The sequence below is a fragment of the Rhineura floridana genome, chromosome 15 (assembly GCF_030035675.1).
Source record: "Rhineura floridana isolate rRhiFlo1 chromosome 15, rRhiFlo1.hap2, whole genome shotgun sequence".
Classification (NCBI taxonomy): Eukaryota; Metazoa; Chordata; class Lepidosauria; order Squamata; family Rhineuridae; genus Rhineura; species Rhineura floridana.
The window spans coordinates 7,359,052-7,385,227 of NC_084494.1; the positions used below are offsets into that span (position 1 = coordinate 7,359,052).

The 26,176-nt window shown below is 44.6% G+C and overlaps 1 protein-coding gene across 8 annotated transcripts in view; it reads left to right on the top strand.

The window, feature by feature from the left end:
- COL16A1 (collagen type XVI alpha 1 chain) overlaps positions 1-26,176 on the top strand; it is a 222,831-nt gene that overhangs the window by 85,596 nt on the left and 111,059 nt on the right. For all 8 annotated transcript variants that reach the window (XM_061597039.1, XM_061597036.1, XM_061597040.1 and 5 more), the window contains 8 exons: positions 358-438; positions 1,741-1,875; positions 12,958-13,011; positions 17,128-17,163; positions 21,980-22,006; positions 24,761-24,823; positions 25,009-25,050; positions 25,167-25,202. In XM_061597039.1, the coding sequence (XP_061453023.1) occupies positions 358-438; positions 1,741-1,875; positions 12,958-13,011; positions 17,128-17,163; positions 21,980-22,006; positions 24,761-24,823; positions 25,009-25,050; positions 25,167-25,202 (474 nt within the window). The remainder of the gene's footprint in view (positions 1-357; positions 439-1,740; positions 1,876-12,957; positions 13,012-17,127; positions 17,164-21,979; positions 22,007-24,760; positions 24,824-25,008; positions 25,051-25,166; positions 25,203-26,176) is intronic.

Consider the following 26,176-nt stretch of genomic DNA (forward strand, 5'->3'; position numbering starts at 1 on the left):
TGCTTAGTGGGAGGAGGGAAGCAACAGGGAAGTCAGAGCAGGGCAAATGCACTGGCAGGAGCACCAGGTTGGCTTCCCCAGTGCATCTGAACCACGCCAACCTCCCCACCACCTTGCCCCTCCTCCTCTCCTTCCCAGTAAGCAACAGTGATCCATCTGCTGGGAAGCCCACATCATGGCTGTGCCCTACCCTACCCTGGTGAGCTGCTTCTTCTGTTCATGTCTCTGGTGGATCACACCTTTATCCCTAGGATTTCCCATGCTAAGGTGGATGATTGGCTGAGGCCTCTCCTCCAGGATCTGAAAAACCAGAGTGGGCATTTGTTATTTGTCCTGCCATTGTTTCTTTGTTTGCAGTTTGACATACAGCAGCTCCACATTTACTGTGACCCCGCTATGGCTATGCATGAGGGATGTTGCGAGATCACCGATAACGGGGTGAGTAATACCAGAGAAGTACAAAAGATGTCACTTCTGTTTATGTGTGAGTTTCTGCATTGTCTCATGCTGAAATTGCAGGACTGGGACGCTTATGAGCAAATAGACATCTTCCCCAGAGACAAAAGAATTGTTGTCTGTGTCACACATTTTTTATTCTCTGCTGTGGTGCATCAGGTTCCCCAGTCAAAACCACAGGCGACAGGATCAATTGATGCAGATCTGATGCAACATTGTGCATTGCATGTGCAATTTACTCAGTTACTTATTTATTTATTAGATTTATGTCCCGCCCTTCCTTCCAGTAGGAGCCCATGGTGGTAGCTGTATAATCAAACTGCTACAATTGCTTTGGTGAATTTGATGATAATATTTTGCAACTTGCTATCTGTTCGAGATGCTTGTTTGAAAAAATGATTATGTGGGTTTTGCTTCAAAAAGCCCTCATATTCAGGTCCACTCATTCACTCCCACTTCTCAGTAAACGTGGATCTTGTTAAAATAGCACAGACTCATTGAGTCCATAAACCAGTGGTGATGAATCTCTGGTCCCAAACCAGACCCACCTGCAACACACCCGATTGTTCTTGATTGTTCCTTGGCAAGCAGGACTTGCTGTCAGCACTGATCAGCTGATTGGCACTCAAAGGCAGCCTCTTTGAAGTTGTCACCTGATGCCATGATAAGATCAGGTGACTGAGAGATGGGTGGCCCGTGGTGGGTGGAGGAGTTGAGGATCTGGCCCACAAGGCTGAAAAGCTTTCCCATGCTTGCCATAAACTTTGGACTCCTAGTTCCTATTTCATTGCAATAATTCAGCGGCGGCTAATTCCCAGTTCAAGGGCCTGATCCATTCTCCCCCGCATCAATTTTTTCTGCCCCCTTCCCAAGACCCAAGCAATTTTGGCAACAGTAACAAAAAGAGAAAATTAAGTAGAGACAGTGCTAGGCTGGGCAGAGCGCAGTTCCCTGATTGGGATGCAACTCAACTCTTTCCTGGTCATCGGGCTGATCATTTCATAGCACAGAGAAGCGGGGTGTAACCCCCCTCCTCAGCTGATCTGCATGGGTCAGCTGTGGAGAGGGTGCAGCCTGTCTGTGTGTACAAGCAAGAGTGTGTGTGACAGAGTGTAGGGTGGCCACTCCCACTGCTAAACCCAGAGGTTTACCAAGGGTGAATGCAGCTCTTGGGCCAAAAAAGGATTAGCAACCCCTGCTATAAGCCACAGAGACCATCCTGGTCTATCAACAGTTAACCAGATGGCTCACCAAAATTCTTTCAATACTTTTCTTTTTCATCAGTGCTTTCCTGAAGCCCCTAAAACTCGCCGGGATGTGGAAGTCATGCAGAGCAATGACCTGATAGAGATCAACCCCCAGACTGAAGGCAAGGTCTACACTCGTTGCTTTTGCTTGGAGGAGACCCAAGGCAAGCAGGTGAGAAATACTGACCACCAAGGAAGACCTAACATAGCACAGAGCAGGGGCAGCCAACATGGTGTCCCTCCAGATGTTTTGGACTACAACTCCCATCAGCCCCAATCAGCACAGACAATGTCAGGGACGATGGGAGTTGCAGTCCACACCATGTGGAACGCACAACACTCCAGTTATCCCTGGCATAGAACTATAAATCAGGCAGCCTCTAATTCAAATCTTAATTCTGCCATGAACTCAGTATGTGGCTGTAGGCAAATCTCTCAGCCCCTCATCTCAGTATGGGGGTTTATTATGCTGTCCTTCCCTGTTGTAATCATAGAATCGTAGAGTTGAAAGGGGCCTACAAGGCCATCAAGTTCAACTCCCTGTTAAGTGCAGGAATCCAGCAACACATAGGTGGCTGTCCAGGTGTCTCTTGAATGCCTCCAGCGTTGGAGAGCCCACCACCTCCGTCAGTAATTGGTTCCATTGTCGTACTGCTCTGATGTTTTGTTTTTAAGAGATTTCACAGATGTTTTTAAGTGTGAGACAACCAAGAAGGAATCCTGGTCCTCCTCTGTGTGATAACCTTTCAAGTACTTGAAGAGTGCTATCGTATCTCCCCTCAGTCTTCTCTTCTCCAAGCTAAACATGCCCAGTTCTTGTCGTAACAGTTACGACAAGCTAAAGTATGTGGTGCATTTGTAAGTGTTACATAAAAGTAGAGTGCTTTGGAATCCCCTGGGGAATTCCATTCAGTGTGATTGAAGAGCCTGACCTGTGGAAATATGGAGTCACAGTTGTTCAAGGGTGTTTGTTGCGCATGTGTAGACAGCCAAGATGATATTGTATGATTAAATTAGATGGATTTGTGTGAAAATGATTTGCTTGTAGTGGGAAAGCCATGATCATTACCAAACATCTAGTGCAATAGGAGACTGCAAAAACAACACTGAAACATCCAGTGACTGTGCTTAGCAACAGGTTCTATGAAAAAACTGCAGATTTCTGATGAATCTGTTAGTATTTTCAAAGTAGCATTCAGGAGCCTCAGGATTTCATCTAAGCCTGGAACCTTTTTGGAATGCCACACACAGCTCCAGATGTCACCAGCTCTATTTCTTGGTAATATCAGGAGAGGCTGTGCAAGATTGGGACTGGTGCATGGCCTTGGTAGTGGGCTGGATGAGGGCCAATAAACTGATTCCGAATGCTAGCAAGAAGGATGGTCTGTGGTTCCCAAGTCTAGATAATTAAGTGCCTTCTTCGGATGGGGTCGTACTCCCCCTGAAAGAGCAGGTTCATTGTCTGGGGGTGTTCCTGGATCCATATTTGTTGTTACAGGCCCAGGTGACCTCAGTGGCTGCTATAATAATAATAATAATAATAATAATAATAATAATAATAATAATAATAATAATAATAATAATAATAATAATAATAATAATAATAATAATAATAATAATAATAATAATATCATCTTTTTCCAAACTGGAACTCAAGGCGGCTTCCAGATAAAAATAAGTACATATCATTAAGAACATATAAACATATAAAACATATAAACATAAAATCAGCATTAAAACAGGATTAAACTATTATGATGTTAAAACCAAACAGATATACAATTAAAATACTGTAACCCAATTTAGGAGCATACAATTAAAACAATAATATACAGCACCCTCTTCAATCACTACCCTTAAAGCTTTCAGTTCCAAAGGCCTGCCGGAAGAAAAAAGTTTAGCTGTCGACGGAAGGACTGCACAGAGGAGGCCATTCTTGCCTCCCTAGGGAGGGAGTTCCAGAACCTAGGGGCAGCCACCGAAAAGGCCCTGTCTCTTGTCCCCAGCTTTGACTGGTAAGATAGCTGTGACTGTTTCTGGACTGGGATAGCCTGACCACTGTTGTCCATGCACTGGAAACCTCCAGGATGGATTACTGTAATGCACTCTATGTGGGGCTGCCATTGAGATTGGTCTGGAAGCTGCAGCTGTTGCAAAATGCAGTAGTGTGACTGCTCACTGGGGCAGGATATCACCAACATGTCAACCTGCTGCTGAAAGAATTGCACAGAGCCAGTGTGGCATAGTGGTTAAGGTGTTGGACTACGACCTGGGAGACCAGGGTTCGAATCCCCACATAGCCATGAAGCTCAATGGGTGACCTTGGGCCAGTCACTGCCTCTCAGCCTCATGAAAACCCTATTCATAGGGTTGCCATAAGCCGGAATCAACTTGAAGGCAGTACACACAGGCTGCCAATTAGCAACCATGCTAAATTCAGAGTTCTAGTTTTTGTATAAAGTCCTATACATCTTGGGACTAGGATACCTGAAAGATCATCTCACCCCTTATATACCCAGTCAATCACTGCGCTCTGCAAGATACCATCTTATCAGGAGTCTGTTCTGTACCATATGGAAACTGGGCCTTTGATGTAGTGGCACCTACCCTTTGGAATTCCCTCCCCATAAATATTTGACAGGCACCATCTCTTTTGTCTTTTCAGCGCCTACTAAAGACCTTCCTCTTTCAAGAAGCCTTTTAAGTAGAGACCTTTAATCCAGTCTGCATCTGAACTGGAACTGTTTTTAAAGATGTTTTGTTTTTAAGAGGTTTTTAGTGTTTTATCACTTGTTTTTTCCTGCCATGGGCTCCTTTTGAGAGGAAGGGTGGGATATAAATGAAATAATAAAACAACTAACAATAAATGAAAGAGAGGGATACAGTGCATGGATGTCAGTCAACAGAGCGAAGGGGCACCCAATGTGATGTCCTCCATCATTCTTACCATTGGCTGTGCCGGCTGAGGCTGGGGGAAGTTGGAGTCCAACAATTGGCTACACTGGCCCTGACTCAGTGCATAGGAGCAATCCCTGTCAATCCACTTTCCCATCTGGCTTTGTTCCCAATCACAAGCAGCCTTCTTCTCATGCTTTCTGCTGGGAGGACTGGAAGGGACAGCATCTTGATTCTCACACCCCTTGTGTGTGTCTCTCTCACACACACAAATATTACTTGTCTGGTGCTCCATTGAGCCAAAACACCTCACCAATATTTGCCAGCATTTTTGGCAGTACAGAAAAATGGCTCGCCTTTTCAGTAATGTTTAGCATTCTAAGTGGAGCATGTTTGCTTTTCCTTTTAAAATGCCTTCCCTCTCAATTGCCTTCAATTTATTTATCGTATTCATTTTAGATCCCTCTGCACTCCAAGAGCTCAAGCTGGATAACGATACTGCAAGCCATCAATTCCATCCCTGAAAACCCATCTTGCCTAATAGGAGCGATCAGAATGGTGACTCTGGGGACAGCTGCAGAGCCTCCATCCTGACACTCAGTGGCATTGCTGCTGCTTACCTGGATGGTGCAGGGGTTAGGACAGGGCAGCAAGGATAGGGCTGCATGGGTACACTAGTGGATCCAGTCCAGCATTCCTGCTGGAGCACCGGTGCACGCCTGGCCTTTCTGCCTCCCTGCCTCATCTAGGTAAGCGACACACTCTCAGGATGGCAGCATCACCTCACGGTGCCAGTCACTCCTGTTGCCTATCTTATCCTTGCACAACAGGTGTGGGGAACCTTTGGCCCTCCAGATGTTGCTGAACTACAGCTAATGTTGTCCCTGGCCACTGGCCACCCTTGCTGCAGGGGCTGATGGGAACTGTAGTTCAGCAACATCTGAAGGGTCAAAGGTTCCCCACTCCTGTTGTACAACAAAGCCAATTTGAATTATAATGTCCGCTCTCCTTCCCAAAGATGCTAAACTGGGCTCCAGCTGAAGGGAATTCCATAGCTGAGGAATGAAGAGTGAAGGACACTGAATAATGGGCTTAAGTTACAGGAAGCCTGATTTTGGCTGTGCATCAGGAAAAAAACTTCCTGACTGTTAGAGCGATATGACAATGGAACCAATTACCTGGGGAGATGGTGGGGTCTCCAACACTGGAGGCATTCAAGGGGCAGCTGGACAGCCACCTGCTGGATATGCTTTAAGTTGGATTCCTGCACTGAGCAGGGGGTTGGACTTGATGGTTGGACTTGATACAGAAACTATATGATTCTATGGTTCTGTCTTTGCACTTAGAGAGAGGCAAGGCCTTGAGAGTGAGAGAGCATGCATTTCATGTACACCACTTGCAGAATGATTAGATTATCTCCCATCTCCATAAACTGTCACTAACAGACAAAGAAACAGAAGTTGTACTATTAGTGTACACCAGAGACTGATATAATAATAGGTCCAAAGGAGGGCAACAAGGATGATCAGAGGACTAGAAACAAAGCCCTATGGAGAGAGACAGAAATAACTGGGCATGTTTAGCCTTCAGAAGAGAAGCCTGAGGGGAGATAAGACAACATTCTTTAAGTACTTGAAAAATTGCCACACAGAGGAGGGCCAGGATCTCTTCTTGGTTGTCCCAGAGTGCAGGATATGGAATAAAGGGCTCAAGTTACAGGAAGCCAGATTTTGACTGATTATCAGGAAAAAACTCCTAATTGTTAGAGTGGTATAACAATGGAACCAAAGACCTAGGGAGGAGATGGGCTTTCCAACGCTGGAGGCACTAAGAGGCAGCTGGACAGCCACTTGTCGGGTATGCTTTAACTTGGATTCCTACATCAAGCAGGGGGCTGGACTCAGTGGCCTCATAGGCCCCTTCCAACTCTACGATTCTATGATTCTATGAACCTGTTGTCTTGGCTGGCCCCAAACATTTTGCTGTCTTAGGCAAACACAGTGCTCTCTCCAATTCCATGTACAGAAGCTGAGCAGACTGATGTTGGGGATGGGGGAACATCTTCCTCTGCACCAGGTCAGCTTAGGGGCCTCAGAGGCACACGCAGCTCTGTCCTCCAACATCTTTCTACTGCCCCTTAGAACCTGCCACCTGAGTCATCTGACTCATTCTGCCTAACAGGTAAGGCTGTCCCTGTTGGTTGTGTCATATCACTCAGCTTTATTTCCTGAAGCCTTGTAAGGTTCTTGCATCAGGTATAATACCTAAGCCTGTATACACAGTCACACCATGTACTTAAAGCACATTACTTCTCTCAAAGAATCCTGGGAATTGTGGTATTTGCAGGGGGAAGGGAAATTCCTCCATCAAAATAACTCATTTTGATCCACAAATCTGAACACTCAATGCGGACCTAATTTCCTGTTGAGATAAGTTTAGATTTAATGGCTCGGCTGATGGAAATCAAAATTGCCTGTTTCCACCACTAGCATTGTAGTCTGGTAAATATGTTGGAGAAAGAAAGAGAGCATGGCTAGAATTAGACACCAGTCATCTGTTCTCTTTTGCTGGGAACAGATTTGCTACCAATTTACAGATTTTTTTTTACTGTCACATCCTACTAATAAATATACATCAGAAAAGGAACTAGGGAGGGGAAAGCCAGAAGTTCCAAGCCAAACCATCTGAGACAACTGCCAGCCAGTTGTGTGCTGCTGATATGATGGAGGAAGTGATAGAATATGGAAATATTTACATCCCTGCTCACCAAAGATGGTTCTTAAGGGGGCTTGCAATATATATATCTTAAAACCAACATAATATAAATGGAAACAGAACAAAAATGAAACACAACCTTCAGCAGATTAAAAACAGCCAGAATGTATTAATCAATATTTAAGCACTTATTAATCAATCACTCAATCCATACATAGTTTTTACCTGCTCCCATAGGTGCTGTTACTGCTTGATTTCTGTCCTATAACGTGGGTTTTATAGTTTGCTCTCATCAGGTGAACAACTCACCTATGATTGATAGCTGGAAACATTCATATTTGAGAAATGATCAAACTGGGTTTTTTATTTATGTGCAAAAGCCCCATTTAATTAAATGTATCTGGTAGGGGCATTGATTCTGTGTAGAGATTAAGTATAGGGCCAACATGTTTCTGTTCAGATAATTTACTGTTAACCTAGGCTGCAATCTTAATCCCCTGGTCCTTGATGCTGAAGGGGGTTAGGATGCTGAAGATGAACTCATCTGCTGAGCTATGCATTTTGGGGGGGGTGTCCATTGCTGCGGAAGCCCCCCTTCCAGGACACAAGCCTGATTAAAATGAATGGCAAAAGAAGAGTGGCCTTGTCGGACCAGGTTAAAACTAGGGAAGCTTGAAGAACACAGGGTGGTATTCAATGCCAGTCCTATTCAGAGTAGACCCATTGAAGTTAATAGACATACAGTGGCAGCTGGTGACTTCATGTCAGTGGGGCAGTAGCATCTGCTCCAGGTTTTAGTCTGACACCTTGGACAGCTCCTTAAAAGTTTAAACTAAAACAATGAGTGGATTCCACTACCCCACTGACATGGAGCCACCAGCTGCCACTGTAGGCGTGGCTAACTTATTCATTCATTTCAATGGGTCTACCCTGAGTAGGACTTAGTTGAATGCAATCCCCAGTCTCTGCAATTTCCTATACAAAAAGACCCAATCTGCACTTCTCAGACTAATGGGTGGATCAGAACTGGATTATCCACCAGATTCTGCACTTTTCCAAATGTTCCAACGTAGTTGTTGGCAATTTAGACATATCAGACTATGCCAGGGGTAGCCAATGTGATGCCTTCCAGATGTTGTTGGACTTCCATCATCCCTGACCACTGCACTGGCCATGCCAAGCTACGGCTGATGAGAGAGTCAGTGACATATGGAGGGCACCATGTTGACTACACCTGAACTACATATTTAAATATGCATTTTGATTAAAAATGTACATTCAAATATGTATTTTGAGATTTATTTATTTATTTTAAAATGCGGATTAATGTTCAAACAGAAAAGAATTGTGGGTAAAAGTACACAGAAGAGAATTACGGGTGAAAGTATACCCTCTGCAGAGTTCAGGTTCCTTCGGTTTCTCTTTTTTCCAGTCTTCAGCACACATTTCTGCATCATTTTGTGATTTTTTAAAAAGTCCTCCCAAAATTTCATCAGCACATTAGCGTGTGCATTTCTCCTAATGTACACATTTTCATTATGCAATTTTGTCTTACGTAGACATTTTTGCAAACTAGTTTCCCCTAATTTATTTATTTATTACGTTTATATCCTGTCCTTCCTCCCAGAAAGAGCCCAGGGCAACAAACAAACAACAAAACACTTGAAAACATCTATGAAACCTCTTAAAAACAAAACACCTTTGGAAAACATCTTAAAAACAAAACTTCTTTTTTAAAAATTTAAACAATCTTTGAAAACATCTTAAAAAAACAATTCCAACATAGATACAGGTTGGGATAAAGGTCTCTACTTAAAAGGCTTGTTGAAAGAGGAAGGTCTTCAGTAGGCACCGAAAAGACAACAGAGATGGCATCTGTCTAATGTTTAAGGGGAGGGAATTCCAAAGGGTAGGTGCCACCACACTAAAGGCCCACTTCTTATGTTGTGTGGAATGGACCTCCTGATAAGATGGCATTTGCAAGATACTGTCACCTGCAGAGCACAGTGATTGACTGTGTATATAAGGGGTAAGACTATCTTTCAAGTGTCCTAGTCCCAGGCTGAACAGGGCCTACCAAAACCAGCCCCTTGGCCTGGCATCTAATGACCAGCCAGTACAATTCTTTTGGCAGCGGGGTAACATGGTGATATCCTGCCCCAGTGAGCAGTCACATATTTGTATATTATCTTATGCACATAAAAAAGTGGTTGCACACAGAAAGTGTGTAGGCTGGAGAATTATGTCACAAATTTTGGAGAACTGTGAATTTTGAAGGATAGCTGCATTTCGGTTCATGCACTGTTTTGGGAAGTGCAAATTAAGTAGGTTTGTATTAAAATATGGACCAAGCTGAATATTTTTCCCACCCTTAAAGTGACATGAATGGATTTTCCCACCACTGGATAAAGCTGACCCTGAGGTGTTACATTCTGACTTGGATACAAGGAAAAAATGCCACGCCAGGGCCCCTTTCCCTGTTGCTCCCTCTCCATCCCTTGCGATTCTCTCATTGATGAGAACACAAGCCTCATTCATTCACCCTCTGGGACAAAAACAAACCTGCCTCACTTTTTCCACAAGCCTTGAAGATTTAATGGTAGAGAGACTAGGCCAAAAGAGCCAGAGTGAAGAAAATGCAACAAGAGCCAGAGGACAGAAAATACAGCTTATCGAGAGGCGAATCTTGACAGGAAGGAGCAGGGATAAGTGGGAGGGGGAAATATCCTTACAAGCCCAGGGTGGGTGTGTGTGTGTGTGTGTGTGTGTGTGTGTGTGTGTGTGGGTGGGTGGGTGGGTGGGTGGGTGGGTGTGTGTGTGTGTGTGTGTGTGTGTGGGTGTGTGTGTGTGTGTGTGTGTGTGTGTGTGTGTGTGTGTGTGTGTGTGTGTGTGTGTGTGTGTGTGTGTGTGTGTGTGTGTGTGTGTGTGTGTGTGTGTGTGTGTGTGTGTGAGATAAGCATCTTGCTGGGCTAGTAGAAAGAGGCTGGGATGTCAGGATGATGCGGAGGTGGACCAGTCCCTGGATGGTGTGGGTGGATTAAGCATGATTTGGACTGACACAGAGGCAGATATGCCACTGCTGGCGAGCAAGTTCTCGGGGCGGCTTGAGAGGGTCACTTGGGATGTGAGGAGAATGTACTGGAGACTTGAGTGGCATGTTTGCAACTTAGGGATGGAGAGAGGGAGCAAGCAGCCCACAGACAGGCAGTGCTAGTCTAATCACCATCTGTTTCTGTGAGCTATTTTCTTGGGGGAGGGCCACAGCTCACTGGCAGAGCACATGTTTTGCATGCAGAAGTTCCCAGGTTCAATCCCTGGCATCTCCAGGAGGGGCTCTTGCTGAGGCTCCGGAGAGCCACTGCCAGGCATTGCTGAGAGAGATGGGAGATGAGTGATGAGTGGCTGACTTGATATAAGGCAGCTTCCCGTCTAAATCAGCCCTTTATTCAGAACCACAAGGATTGGGATCTTACTTTATTTTTAAGGGCAGAGCCATTGCTCAGTGGGAGAGCATCTGCTCTGCATGCAGAAGGTCCCAGGTTCAGTCTTTGGCATTTCCAGGTAAGGTTGGGAAAAGACTCCTCACTGAAAACCCAGAAAGCCACTGCCAATCAGTGTAGGCAATGCTGAACTAGATGGACCAATGGTCTGACTCATAGACAGAGCTTGGAAAAGTTACTTTTTTGAACTACAGCTCCCATCAGCCCCAGCCAGCATGGCCACTGGATTGGGCTGATGGGAGTTGTAGTTTAAAAAAGTAACTTTTCCAAGCTCTGCTCATAGAGTCATAGAATCATAGAGTTGGAAGGGGCCTATAAGGCCATTGAGTCCAACTCCCTGCTCAATGCAGGAATCCAAATCAGAGCATACCCAACAAGTGGCTGTCCAGTCGCCTCTTGAATACCTCCAGTGTTAGAGATTCACCACCTCCCTAGGTAATTGGTTCCATCGTCGTACCGCTCTCACAGTTAGGACGTTTTTCATGATGTTTAGCTAAAATCTGGCTTCCTGCAACTTGAGCCCATTATTCCATGTCTTACCCTCTGGGATGATCGAGAAGAGATCTTGGCCCTCCTCTGTGTTACAACATTTGAAGTACATGAAGACTGCTATCATATCTCCCCTTGGGATAAGGCAGCCGTTCCTATGAGCACAACTGGGCCACTGACCTTCCCATTCTTTGACAATGTTCCAGTGTATAGTTTGCTTGACTTGGCTGTGGCCTGTGGTGCTCAGAAGCAACATCTCCTATAGTGCAGAAGTGGCCTATGGGCATAATTGGACCTGACATAGGCCCCAATTTGGCTGATGAGGCCATTTCCCATAAACTCTACCCATCTGTCAAAATTAGTTCACAGGAGGTGGGGTAATTAGGGATCCAGACCACTGGGTGGATTCGGTGCCCCACCCTTGCTCTAATGCAGGAACTTAGTCTAAATCAGGGGTTCCCAAATGGTGCTCCATGTACCATCAGTGCTCTGTGACCTTCATTCAGATGGTCTGTGGCATGTCTGCATTAAATAGTCATGTCGATGTTTAATTCCATTTGTATTGCTGCTTTCCCCCATCATATTGTATTTTATTGTATTACAATTTGAATGGAATGCAAACTGTAATGCAATACAATGCAATATAGGAAATAAAAGAAGCAATATCAATACAATTAAAATACAGTTACAGCATCTAACACAGTGCATTACAATTGCTATGACTGGCAGGAAAAATCATTCAGTGGTTCCACAAGACCACCAGTGGTCTGTGGAAAAAAAAGTTTGGGAACCATTGGTCTAAAAGATTTCACTCCTACCTATTAGCTGAACATTGCAGCTGCACATCATCCATCAACAGGCTTGACTTCCCACGAATTAAGCACTCAGAGTGGCCTTGCTTATTGGTGGGTATCCTTCTGTTAGTAAGTGACCATTGTGGCAGACACCACTGAGACACCCTGAGGCAGAAGCGGCTGGCAGGGTAAGGTGGAGCTGTGGATCTGCCCTCCTGAAAACGGCATTGCTGCCACTTACAGGATGTTGCATGGGTGGGGCAGGGTGGTGGTGGGGCTATGCAGGGACCCCAGTGGGAGTGCTGGATTGGTTCTGCCAGTGCACCTGTGCAATCCTACCGTCATCCCTACCACCCCACTGTCCCAGTTTGTGGCAGTGACTCTGGTGTCAGGCTCTGCACCAGCCATTCCTGCCCTGAGCAGCAAGAGCTGAAGACCAAGATGGCTGGCTTGAGGAGGTCACATGACTTACTCTTGAGCGTCTGCTATTTTAGCTCTTGTTTAATATAGGAAACTGTCAGACCATTGGTTCATCCAGCTCAGTATCAGACAGGGAGATGTATCCAGCCCTACACGGAGGCGCAAGTCTGTCACCTTCTGCATGCAAAGCGGATGCCCTGCACTTCAGCTATGGCTCTTACAGACACTATGACAAGCACCTGTTGAATGTTAGGCTCAGTCCTCTGAACCGCAGCCATTTTCTCCAGCTGCTGGCAACGTTCTCTCTTCAGTAGGAGTGAAGAATAGGAAGAAGCTGTTTCAGCCCAGATGGAAGGTTTGCTATGTGGGAGGGAGCTTAAGAGTATCCAGGAAAAGGATTTGGTGGACTACTGGCTGGTAATTTCTCTACTCTTTTCCCAGGAGGAGGTGAGATCTTCTGGGAAGACTGGTGTGAAAGATGATCAAGGAGAGAAGGTAAGGGGACGTTTATAGAGAATGAGATGTTCATATTGCCTACATAAGAGAGCTGGAGTAGCATCTAAGAGGAAATGAGCTCCTGACCTGGAAGACCCCAGTTCAAATCTCTCCTCTTTCTTGACCTTTCTCAGTCCCCATGCCCTGATGGGGATGATCACACTGACCTACCTCAGAGGGTTATTGTAATATATGTAAAACACTTGCTAATTAAATGTTAAATATAATTATATGGGGAGATGTGGGGAAAGGGGAAATAATTAAATTCGTTTGGTTCAGCTACAGCTTGATAACAGAATGAATTTCTGCATGATACCTGGCCAAAATGCAGTGACGTTTTGAAGACGTATGGCAGGTCCTTGCCCCAAGGGACTTACAATCTAAAGCACAAGACGAATAAGGGAAATGGAAGCATTAAGCTAGGCAGGGGAAGAATTGGCAATGGTTGCAATTGCATGTACTTTGGCTCAGTTACAAGAAGGTCTGGGGACTTGCAGGGAGCGGGGGCTGATCCCCAGGCTTCCTGTGAAAGGTGAGTTTTGAGGAGGGACTTAAAGGAAGCAAGGGAGGTTGTTGCACAGAGAGTCCTGGGAGGCTGTTCCAAGCATAAGGAGCAGCAAAGGGAAATGGGCAGAATTGTTTCAGGGATGGCTGAGGGTAGTGGAGCTGGGCACGCAAAGATCACAGGAAGGACCATGCTGGGAAATGAGCACAAAGAGATAAGGAGTGGCAAGGCCATGGAGGGTCTTGAAGGTGAGGACTGGAAGCAAGGTTTTTTAGTGGAAGGGATTTAAGGAGGGATGTTGTGCAGTCAGGGTGATGAGAAAGGTGAACTATTTGGGCAGCAATTGCTGAATGGAAGTGAGGGGGCAAAGGTGAGACAATGAGTGACCAGAGAGAAGACAATTTAGTGGAAGTAGCCGTAGCTCAATGGCAGAGCATCTGCTTTGCATGCAGAAGGTTCCAGCATCTCCAGGTAGGGCTGGGAGAGAACCCTTCCTGAAACCCTGGAGAGCCACTGCCAGTCAGTGTAGACAATACTGAGGTAGGTGGACCAATGGTCTGACCTGACTCAGTATAAGTCAGCTCCCTATGTCCCTAAATTGCAGTTAGTCAAGGCGAGATATGAATAGGGCTTGGACCAGAGTTTTTGCTGAAGCGGCAGAGAGGAAAGGGTCTTTGTTATGTTGTAAAGGGGAAGTGACATGACTTGGCAGCAGACTGAACTGGGCAGATGGGAGGCAAGTGAGACAGAAGAGTCAAAGAACAAACCAAGACACACACACACACAAACACACACACACACTCTTTCAGTGTTATTCCAGACCCTTTAGGGGTTCAGAATCAAAAACCTGCTGTGTCCCTGGTTAGCTTGTAGCATTTACAACTTCGTTGATGCTAATCCTTTCCTGGAGAGCTCTCAGTAAACAGTTTCTTCTGAAGGCTTCTTTGTAAGTTCCAGACTCCTAAACTATCAGTGCCTGAAAGGAGGCAAGCAAAGTGTCCTGTGCTCTGGGGCTCATTTACACAGTCAGGAATTGCAGCCTTCATAACACACCTTCGAAGTTGCAACTAGAGATAAAATCTGTCCATTTCACTTCTCTCACTTCCGAATTTTTCCATTCTTAAATGCAGTTCTCCACATTTCTGCAGCAGTGAATTTTTTTAAAAAAAAAATCCTCATGAAAATTCATTAGCATTTTCGTGTGAATTTCTTCTAATGAACATATTTTTGTATACAGTTTTGATTAACACACATTTTTGCAAGCAGCTTATCCTAATATAATACATTTTGTATTTTATTTTCATGAATAAATTCATTTTATGCACACTTTCCCCTAATATATGCATTGTTTGTAGACACTGGTTGGGTTGGAGATCTGCATCACAAACTTCAGATAAGTGCAAATTTCAAAGGATGGCTGTGTTTTGGTTCATGTGTTTCAGAAAGTGCAAATTTCATAGATTCGGCTTCAAATGTGAACTGAATTGAATTTCTCCGCCATCCCTAATTGCAACAGCCCATTCAGTCTATTATGGATGCCATGGTCAAATGGCAGGTTGATGTGGATGTTGTCATTCTGTTGGTACTGACAATTCCTCTGAACCCACTGAATCTCTCATTCAACCTACAAGTGCCAGCAATGTTCTTTTGAACTAGGCTTGGAAAAGAACTTTGGGGGTTCACTCAAGCATGTCTCAAAGGAGAAGCCAGATTTAAGTCCCCGATATTATTCTTCTGCTTCAATTAAAATCTGACCAGGAGAAGAATTACTGGCTCATTCTTCCTGCATTAAATGCAATGGAGGCATCTCACTCTGTTGCATTTAACAGGGGGAGATTAAGACAACACAAGGGCAAAAACCAAGATGGACCCACAGAGATTGACTTCTCTAACCACTACCATCAGTGTTTGCCTCTGCATGATCTTTTATCCACCTTCATGCAAACTAATGGATCAATTTGTTTATATGGGTGTGGGTTAAAGACTCTGCAAAAACCCAGAATGGGAAGAACGCCAGGCCACCTGCAGAGGATCAATGGGTGGTGCTTCATCTACACCCTGCCACATCTTCTACCATACAGAGGCATCAGAACTCCTGACTACCCCCCTCCCCTCTCTCCAAAACAGTACTCAGGCCAGTTCTGGGTTAATCTGAGGTAAGCTCTGAAAACCATAAAGCTTACTTTCTGTTAGCAAAAATGTGGTTGGATGCATAAGTGCTTACGGAACTTAGCCATGGTAGTGATGGTTGATTATGAAGGGGTTGCGCATCTGAATCCATTGAAAATAAAGGACGGCAGCCTCTACAGTTCAGTTTCCATCCCACTGAAAACAATGAAGAGAATCCACATTTTGAAAATGAAATGGACTACCTTCAAGTCGATCCCGACTTATGGCAACCCTATGAATAGGGTTTTCATGGTAAGCGGTATTCAGAGGGGGTTTACCATTGCCTTCCTCTGAGGCTGAGAGGCAGTGACTGGCCCAAGGTCACCCAGTGAGCTTCATGGCTATGTGGGGATTCGAACCCTGGTCTCCCAGGTTGTAGTCCAGCACCTTAACCACTACACCACACTGGCTCTCATCCACATTTTAATGTGTATTCAAATGCATGCCTAATTGCACATTTAGTATATGCTTAAAAGCAAGGTGATCTAAAATGCTCTGGAGTTTCTGTGAATATTTGAGCTGATGGGGCAGAAAAATGGGATGCTGTGCTGAAATAGATGGACAGGTTTCACATGCCCCTACCATATACCTTGCTGATAGGGGAGCATCTCACACTTAACTGGTTTGGTGGGAGGAAACAGAGGCCAAGCCACAAACCCTCACACATATAATATAAGCCTTTGGCTGTGCCCAGAACTTTGCTAAGGAGAGGAGATGGAGCCAGCTGTCTTTCAAACAACTGAGTGCCTTCACTACATCACTTTAGACTTCCTACCCTGTTTACTAAGCTGCTTGGCCAGTACTTGCAAACTGAATCTAAGAGGATTCAAACTGATTGGAAATCAGAGAAGGTGTTTGCTTGGGTTTAAGTCAATGAATGAATTGAACTAGTAAGCCTGCACATGTTTGCACATGAAGAAAAACATTCTTTTTATTTGTCATTGATGTATACTTGGGCTGCAGAAGGCATCATGTTAAGCAAGGTGGTTCCTCCTCAGTGTGGCAGAAGCAGGAATGCCTTTTAAAAAAAAAGATGCCCGCTTCCTGCAGTTAAAGCAATTCACTGTTTGTTTGTTTGTTTGTTTAAAAAAAATATGCTGCCCAATTCATGGCAGCATCATTTGAATTGATCAAAATGTTTTTAACCAATACTAGCTTCCTCGAACCTAGTGCCCTCCATAAGTTTTGGACTTCTGCTCCTACCAGTGGCTGTGGCTGACGAGAGTTGTAGTCCAAAATGTCTGGAAGGCACAAGGATGAAGGAGACTATAATAATTTACTAGGGCTCAAATTCTAGGCACATATACCTGAGGAAAAGCCCCCACTGCATGCAGCAGGACTTACTTCTGAATAAACATGCATAGAACTACATTGTAAAAATTGCAGCTTTTATTACAAGGGATTTTCTTTCCCTGTTTTCTCATTCTCTTCTTCTTTTGCAGTGTCCCCCTTGTCCACAGAAGCCTCCACATGCAAATGTAAGTCAAAGAGTTGATATTAATAATGCATTAATTTTCTAATGAGCTTTGGATGCGGTGGGCTGATGGATACTAGCTCAAGATGCAAAGGCCCAGCAGTAAGCAACCGGTCTTCTTAATTCCCTTTGTTCCTTCTTTTTCTAATTGTCAAGAATCTGGCATATAAATGGCTATTCCCTCAGTGGGAGTTTGGAACTTGGCTGCATGGTGTTAAGAATGGGATCCATCATTTGGGGACTTGGCTGCATGTGATCCAGAAGAGGGATCTATCTATTTGTGGATTTGTAAAGAACCTCCATAGGTCAAATGGTCAGGAACTCTGGTCCGAACGAAGCAGCTCATTGAGATAAAACAAGCTAAGAGATAAGACGACCTGGAGCTCAAGAAGACAAAGAATCCCAGGTGTGGCATCTGTGGTTGCCAACAGAATATTCAAGAGTGGGGTCTGCCTTACCAGCAGGCCTAGATTAGAATCAGGACTCAGCAGCAACCAGGGCCAAAACCTGATTCTAATACCAGGTCTGGGAGAATGGTAAATAACAATTGATACTAGATTATTTATTTATTTATTTTATTCCACTTATATACCACCCTTTGTCAAGAGACCCCAGTGTGGTTTACAACACAGAATGGAAAAAAACAATATATATCAACTACATAATATCTATACAATATAAAAAATTAAAGCAATTATAATGAGAAATACTCAGTAAAATACAAAGTTTCACAACATAAGTTATGACCTACTTATCTCAGGTTCAACTGTAAAATGCCATACATATATAACAGCAACAACCTAAGATATAATTAAGGGAGGGGGAAATCAGAAGCAAGATATATAAAATACAAAAACAATGTACAAGTACAGTCTGGTTTCTATACAAAAGTCGTGCTTAATTCTCCCCTCCCGCCCTCACAGAAAATGGCAGACCCTCCCACCTGGGAGCTTTCCTTTCCTCTTCCAGTCTCTCAGCCTGGGAAATCTCCTCTTCCCTGCCTCTCACAGAGGGTTCTTCCTCCCTCCATCTGCCACTTTCATGTGGGTGAAGTCCTTGCCCCCCCATGACGTCCTAGAAGGTTTCATGTTCCAGTCTCTCTTTGAAGTTCCTTTGCACCAAGGTTGCCACTCAGTGAAGTTGCTTACACAGTGTTCTGGGAGGTTGAAATGTTTTCCCGCTGGCTTTTGAATATTCTCTGTGTCTGCTGGTGGTCTTGTCAAACATAAGCATGGCGTCCTCTACCTCCTTCATGTTATGAACAGCAACAGCAGCTTTGGCAATATACAGAGCATATACAGAGTGCTTTCCTTCACCACCAAGTTGCCACAGCCTGCCTCCACAAACTTGAAAATGGAGGAAAGGCTTCCAGTTCTGATGGCATTAAGGCTGCCAGCATTTTTCTTGCAGGGTTCCTATACTTTGATCCGCAACCTGGCATGCAGATATTGGCAAGAGAAATTTTCCTCATGGCTCTAACATAATGCCAGAAAAAGTGTCACCTGCTTGATTTCCTTGCATCAGACTGGTGTTAAAGGCTGGTGGCTCCATGTCAGTGGGGCAGTGGAATCTGCTCTGGGTTTTAGTCCAAACTTTCAAGGAGCTGCCCAAGGTGCTGAAATGTTCAGACTAAAATACAGAGTGGATTCTGCTGATATGGTGCCATCAGCCACCACTGGTTAAAGGCACAGGAAAACTATTTTCCAATTGAAGCTTTTGCAGCTCCAATCATACTTGAATATGCAGTGCCCAAAAGTAGTGGAGCAACTGCCATTAACTCCCAGTTGTGTGAGTAATGTTGACATCACCTGAACCCTCTGCTCCCATACACACGCACAGGACATCTAATGGGACAAGGCTGTATTCTTAGATCTTTCCCAATTTGGCAGCCTACCTCTGCTGACTCAAAAGACTTCACAGCAGCTGCAGAACTTAAACCTCAACAGGGACCATTGATTCATTCATTGATTCATTTGTTCATTCATCCCAGTGGCAGGCTCCTTCCCTGGAACCTGGATTTCCATCCTCTTTCTCCCCCTTCAAAGTCCTTTTACCTGTTCCAGTTGGCTGAATGTCCAACTCTGCCCGAACACTTTTCACAAGGAACTGTCCCTGTCATCCCACCCATTCTTCCACCACGTTCCCCTGTTCCTTCTGGCTTGCCTCCACAGAAACATCTGGATCACTGAAGAAATCTCGGATGCCTTCCAGATGTCAGCAAGGGTTCCCATGGCAACCAGTTTGGCACATGCAACTACAGAGGATGAAAGGAAGAGATGGGGAGGAGGTGGGAGGAGAGGGTGCATCAGAAGGACTCTTTCCTCCGTGTTTATCTAGTGGCTGCTCCGCAGGACAAGGCGGTGGAACTGCCAAGATGTTGCACAGGAATTTGTGAGGGGAAAGCCACAGATTGGTGTCGTTAAGTCTCTTTCAGCCATTTAAGTCCCTGGGTGCACACTGATGGGGGCTCAGTGGCTTGAACTGGGGAACAGGGAAAGATAGGTGTGCATAGACATACACAAGGAGAACTGTAAGAAGTTGCCTTACACTGACTTATACCACTGGTCTGTCTAGCTCAGCATTGCCACCACTGACTGGCAGCATCTCTCCAGGGTTTCAGACAGGGGACATGCCCAGCCCTATGTGGAGATGCTAGGGGTCTTCTGCTTGTAAACCATGTGCTGTGTCACTGAGCCCACTTTGTTCCATGTCAAACCATTTGTCCATCTAACTCAATATTGTTTACACTGACTGGCAGCAACTCTCTAGATAGAAAATAGGAGTCCATCCTATCACTTTCTCCCATATAAGTGAATGGCTCCTAATTACTTCCATGGGGCAAAGGAAAAAGACTGTGACTTTGCACCAGAGCAGTGACAGCCGGTGGCTCCATGTCAGTGGGGCAGTGGAATTCACTCCAAGTGTTAGTCTGAACCTTGGGCAGCTCCTTGAAAGTGAAGATTAAAACCCAGAGTGGATTCCACTGCTCCATTGAAATGGAGCCTCCAGCCTATACTGCCTCAGAGGACTTTCTGAAAGCTTTTGGCTAGCCACTGCTGGAAACCAGGTGGTTGATTAGATAGGCCCAATTTTGAGAAATCCAGCAAGACTCACGTTCTTTGATTGAAGAATGTTCTTAAAGCAAAGCAAAGCAAAGGTTTCTACCAGTCAGCACTCAAATTTGCACAAAAGTCTCTCCTTCAACTGTGGAAGCCTTGCCTCATAATCCCAGATGAGTAAGGATGGGCTGTGGTTCCTCAGTAGGAGAGGAATGCACTCTAGATATGCTCAGGGGCAGCCTTTTCATGCTGGTGACCTATATTTCAGGGCACTGAAAAACAAGGTAGGGCTAGTCTGACCCCTCTCAGAATACGCTCTGAACACTCCTAAATATAAAAAAAACATCGGAGAGATTCCCAGTCCAGTTCTTCTCTGAGTGATGCTTAAAGCACTTGTCCCCCTGTAACTTCTAGTCATAATCTCATTCTTATCGTCTCCTCATGTACCTCCCTCCTGGCAAGGGGATCCTGCTAAGTCAATGAGTACAGCAGCTGCAGAACTTTTGACAGGGGCTTTTTATTCATCGTGGTGATGGCCAGTTTTCCACTGTTATGTTTTAAGCTCAGAGCCAAAGCTCAGGGTCACTTTTACTTCGATGTGTGTGTGTGTGGGTGGGGGGGAGACAGGGGAGGCAATGTTGAGTTGCATGGATTGAACATAAAAACAGCAGAAGTGTCTGCAGTGGGTTTTGAACCTAAACACCAGTAAGACTGGCCAGACCAGAAAAGAGTCACCTTTTAACATCAAAAGGCTAGAGCAAGTCATTTGGTGCTGTCTGGCCAGGGCCAGTCCGAGACATCTTTCTGGCTGAGGCAAAAGACAAGATGTGCCCCTTCCCAGTGTCCCATGTATAGAAATTCATCAGATTTGTTATTGAACCTTCTTTCAAAAATTGGTGATAAGTCAATGTCACTCTTAGGGGCACAGGCTGGGCCATGAGGCCCACACAATTCAGCCCTGCAACACCTTGCTGGGTTCCCCATTACCCCCACACACACCATCTGCCACCTGAGTTGGCTGCCTCACTCTGCCTAATGGTAGGGCTGGCCCTTTTTATTGTGCCAGCTTCTCTCAAACCCTCTCTCCCTCCTGGTAAGCAACAGAGACCCATGTTCTGGGAAGCTAGTGTAGCGTGCCTCTGCTCCCCTGTTGAGCTGCTTCTGCACAAATCCTGGATTTCTTTACTTGGGATTTCTGCCCCTACACCCACCTGCGTCTGCTTCTTTCAGCCTCTCCTGCTCGTTGCCACAGATTACCTCCTTGGATATCCACCGCTCATCTCTGTAGCTATGCAGGAATCTTGCCCCTCATTCCAGCAGACAGAATTGGCCCCATGGGCCTGACTCAGCCACCAAGGCTCGTCATGACTAGTGCTCGATTCCATCCTCTCTATCAGGTTCCTGATACTTTTGCTGGATGTTTCATTGCTCAACAATAGCTATTATAGAGAGGCACTTCCCCCACCCCCTTGATAAGACACCAACATTTTCTTTCTAGCAACTTGACTCTCTTTCCCATTATCTTTCCCCTGGGGGAAGAAGGAAAGAGTTCCTCTCCATCTTCTTTATGGCAGCCTCTTAGGTTTGAGGCCTGTTGCTAACGTTACACAGTCCCTTATAGTTTTAACATTTTATCAGCATGAACGCTTGCTTTTCAATCTCCTCCCATTTGACCTAATTCCTTCTTTTACTTACTCTTGGCATACAGAACGATCCTTGAGGTATCTAGCAGAGGTATTTATTTTGTTTTTATCCCTTCAGGCCACATTGGGTCCACCAGGCTTAAAGGTAAGTCTTTCACCTTTCTGATGGGAGGTTCTATGACCTTAACTAAATTGTGAATGCGTGTTTGGGGGGAGTCCCTTTGGGGTCCGGGGTCCTAAGCTTCTGTTGCTATCTCTCAAGAAGAATTAACTGTCTGGCTTGCCATCATTAGCTAGGTTAAAAAAGACTGCTGATATTTTGTATTTCCTTTTAAAACCTTATTTTTATTATATATATGATAGATAGATAGATAGATAGATAGATAGATAGATAGATAGATAGATAGATAGATAGATATACACACACCAAAATATGTAAGTTACCCCATCCAAGACATTCCCCAGATTGTAGTATGTATTTGCATATTGAATCTAACTAGGGATGCAGGAGAAATTTGATTTAATTCACAGCTGAAGCCGAATCTATCAGATTCACACTTGCCGAAATAATATGCAAACTGAAATACAGCCATCCTTTGAAATTCACACTTATCCAAATTTCACGATGCAGTTTTCCAACCAATGTTTACAAAAATGCACAATAGGGGAAAATGTGCATAAAAATGAATGTGTTAGTGAAAATAACATACAAAAATATGTTATATTAGAAGTTGCTTGCCAAAATGTGTACATTTGTCAAAACTGTATACAAAAATGTGTTTACTAGGAGCAATTCGCACTAAAATCGTGAAGAATTTCCATGAGGATTTTTTAAAAACAAACAAACAGGCAAATGGCTTCAGAAATGTGGAGAACTGAATTTAAGATTGGAAAAATGAGAAACTGAGAGAAATGAAACTGACAGATCCTCCCACCTCTAATTCTAAGAGTCCACAATGCATGCTGTGTGCTTAAATGGTACTATTCCTTTCATCATCTTTTCCAGGCATGTTATTTTCCCTGTTACTGCTTAATTACTGTCATCATTTAGTGATTTTTAAATATTAAACAGTTTATAAATGCTTTTAAATAAATAAATAAATCCACCATGTTGTTCTGCAAGCTTTGCAGTTACCGCACACAAACAGATTTCTGTAAGTTGCAAATATTTTCATTTGGGGATATATGTAATGATGTAAGGTGAGGGGGACTAGAGTGTGCTGATTTCTGAGGCTGCATACACACACTGCATTTAAAGCATGTTGCTTCCCCCAAAGAATCCTGGAACTATAGCAGTAGAGGTAATAGTTTATTGTTTTTAGCCAATGGCCATTACAATGTGAATGTCAATGTAAAACATCTGGTAAAACATACATATAAAACGTATATAAGACATCAGGAATCTATCCAATGATACATAAATAAGACCCTGAGTTTTCAAAAACTAATTAAAATGATTATAGAAATGTTGGTATTTATTTCATTTATTCATTTGTTTAGGTTAAAATGTGCTCAGGTGAGTCTCCCTTTGTTGGTAGGACTCATGTGTTTTAGGAAGGCCATTCTTATCTTCGCTGCGGCTAGTGCAAACAGGGCTACCCTGTAGGTGACGAATTTGTCTTTGTCTGCCTGTAGCCATCTTACCTTAAGTTCATCTGACTGGCCTTCTAATAAAGACTGAAAGGGGAAAATGAACTTTGTCCTTGGTGAGTCGTACAGAGCGCAGTGTAGTATATAGTGCTCCATGCCTTCTATTTGTCCCGACCCACATATGCACAATCGATCTTCTAATGGTTTTTTTGAATATCTGCTATAGTTCATCACTCACAAAGCTACAACTCCCAGTACCCTCAACAAATGACAGTTCCCAGGATTCTTTGGGGAAAGTCATGTGCTTTAAATGGATAGAGTGGTTAAGGTACAGCCTTGATTTGCCATCAAATTCCAGAAGACAGGCATTGTAAGGAAGGCCAACCACTGTTGTTGGAAAAGCTGTGAGCAGAGCAATCCAAGTCAGGCGACTTGGTCAGACGCTGGTGGGATATGGGGGAGGCGGTAGGGAAGGAACTGGTGGGAAGCTCTGTGGCATTCACTCGCTGTTCAGGAGCCAGCAGACAGGCTGACCACTGGCTCATTTAGGAGCCACGCAGGGGGGCCTGAAGTCAAAAGCTGGCTCCCACAAATACTCCTGCTGGGGAGTAAGCACTCCCCACTGACTGGCACTGAAATACTTTTACTCTGTCAGCCTATTTCCCAGCGGAAATATTGCTCAGATCAGCACCTATTTGGGGACCTTCCTCTGGCTTCTGGCGGCTTTCCATATGCACCGGGCAGCCCCCCTGGCTGAGCTGGCAGGGTCCCAGTGGAACCAAGTCTCAGCCTGGATGAGGGGCTTCTCCCAGCAGAGCCAGGCAGAGCCTGGTGGTGCTGGGAGCCTGCCAGCACTGCCAGGGGTCCGCCACATCCAACTCCCCCCAGCGCAGCGCAAATACAAGTTGGATTGTGCCCTAAGCCTGCTATTAATTTTCAGACTAGAGATCTGAAGCAGACAGTGGGAGAACTTCCACTCCCATGCCTATGATGTCACTGTTATTCTCTCTCATATCCCCTCTCAGTCTTAATCCTGACCCCGTTTTACTCTCCCCCAAATAGGGAGGGTGCGTGTGAAGGGCAAGGATGGTGTTTACATGTGATGGAGATTAATGAGATGGTATATGTGTTTGCATGCAGACATCAAGTGAAGTCATATTTTTGTCATCGTGTGCTGCTCTCATCCACGACGTGTGTTTTTTGTGTTTGATTTGGGGGCTGGGGAAATGTCTTCTGCCTGGTGGACTAGTTTTCTTTTTGCTGGCATGAAACAGTCCTTTTCTCAAGGGACTCCTCCTCTTTCACGCAGGGTGGGAAAGGTGAACGTGGACCACCAGGGACCTATGGATCCAAAGGGGAGAAAGGCGATCGTGTAAGTATGGATGGCTTCCCCCACCCACACGTCTCCATTGTATTCTTGGGTGGGCTGTCACATGGACTGACTCCTGTAACTTCTCTGACTCATGTTCTGGGGATCAACATGTTTGCCTTGGGGCACAATTCTTCTTCTTCATTATTATTATTATTACTGTTGTTATTGTTGTTGTTGTTCTCTAGGGTGCTGACTGTGTCAGGATCTCTCCTGAAGCCCCATTGCAGGTAAGCTGTCTCCCATCCCTGGAAAGTGATGATGCCTGCTCGGCCTCTCTCACCTCTCCTTTGACCAGTGTTGCTGTCCTAACTCCCCTCCTGTTTGTTCCTTATCTTTTCTGAAGTGTGCTGAAGGCCCCAAAGGAGAACAAGGAGGAAGGGTAAGCATGTGTTCACAACAGCCTTATCCAATTTGTGCCTTCCAGATGTCTTGGACTACAACTCCCTTCAGCCCCTGGTGCCAAACTGTTTAGGGCTTTACTTACCTTTGGCTCTAGCACTGACCACCTTTGGTTCTGATCTTGCCCATTCTTGACTCTAGCTCCACCAATTGCCAGGATGCAGCCCCCAAGAGATTACCTACAAGGGAATACAGCCCTCAAGAGAAAAAAAGGTTGCCCATCCCTAGTTTGAGATACACCATTGCTATGGTTTCTTGAGAAGTACGTACAGTACTTTTCTACATACAGTACTTATGTACGTACGCACAGTAAAACAGAACTGTCATTAGAAGGTAAAATGATGAAACTGAGGTTATTATACTTTGGACACATAATGAGAAGACATGATTCACTAGAAAAGACAATAATGCTGGGGAAAACAGAAGGGAGTAGAAAAAGAGGAAAGCCAAACAAGAGATGGATTGATTCCATAAAGGAAGCCACAGACCTGAAGTTACAAGATCTAAACAGTGTGGTTTATAACAGATGCTACTTGAGGTCGCTGATTCATAGGGTCGCCATATGTTGTCGTCGACTTGAAAGCACATAACAACAACAACAGCTTACAGTGGTGGCTTCATAGGCAGTACTGGTCACCAACAGATTAATATGTAAGGCATGGAAAACCACAGTATCACCTGCAGTTAGAAACAGGTTACCATTTGCAGGATTGGGGCTTCCATATTGTTCTTGAGCCAATCAGAGTGAGGACAATGCTTTCTGTGCTCATTCTAATACATTCTGGTGGAAGTGGGGGGTGGGGATGGCTTCTGCCAGGACTGTGAAATGGGTGGCAGCAGTTAAAATGGCCAAGCTTTCCAGTTATTTCTCAGTTTCAAGTTGAAAATTATTTTGGGTGAAGTTTCTGCTCAGCCTTAGCAGCAATATATGAGTAGCATGAAAATACGATAGAA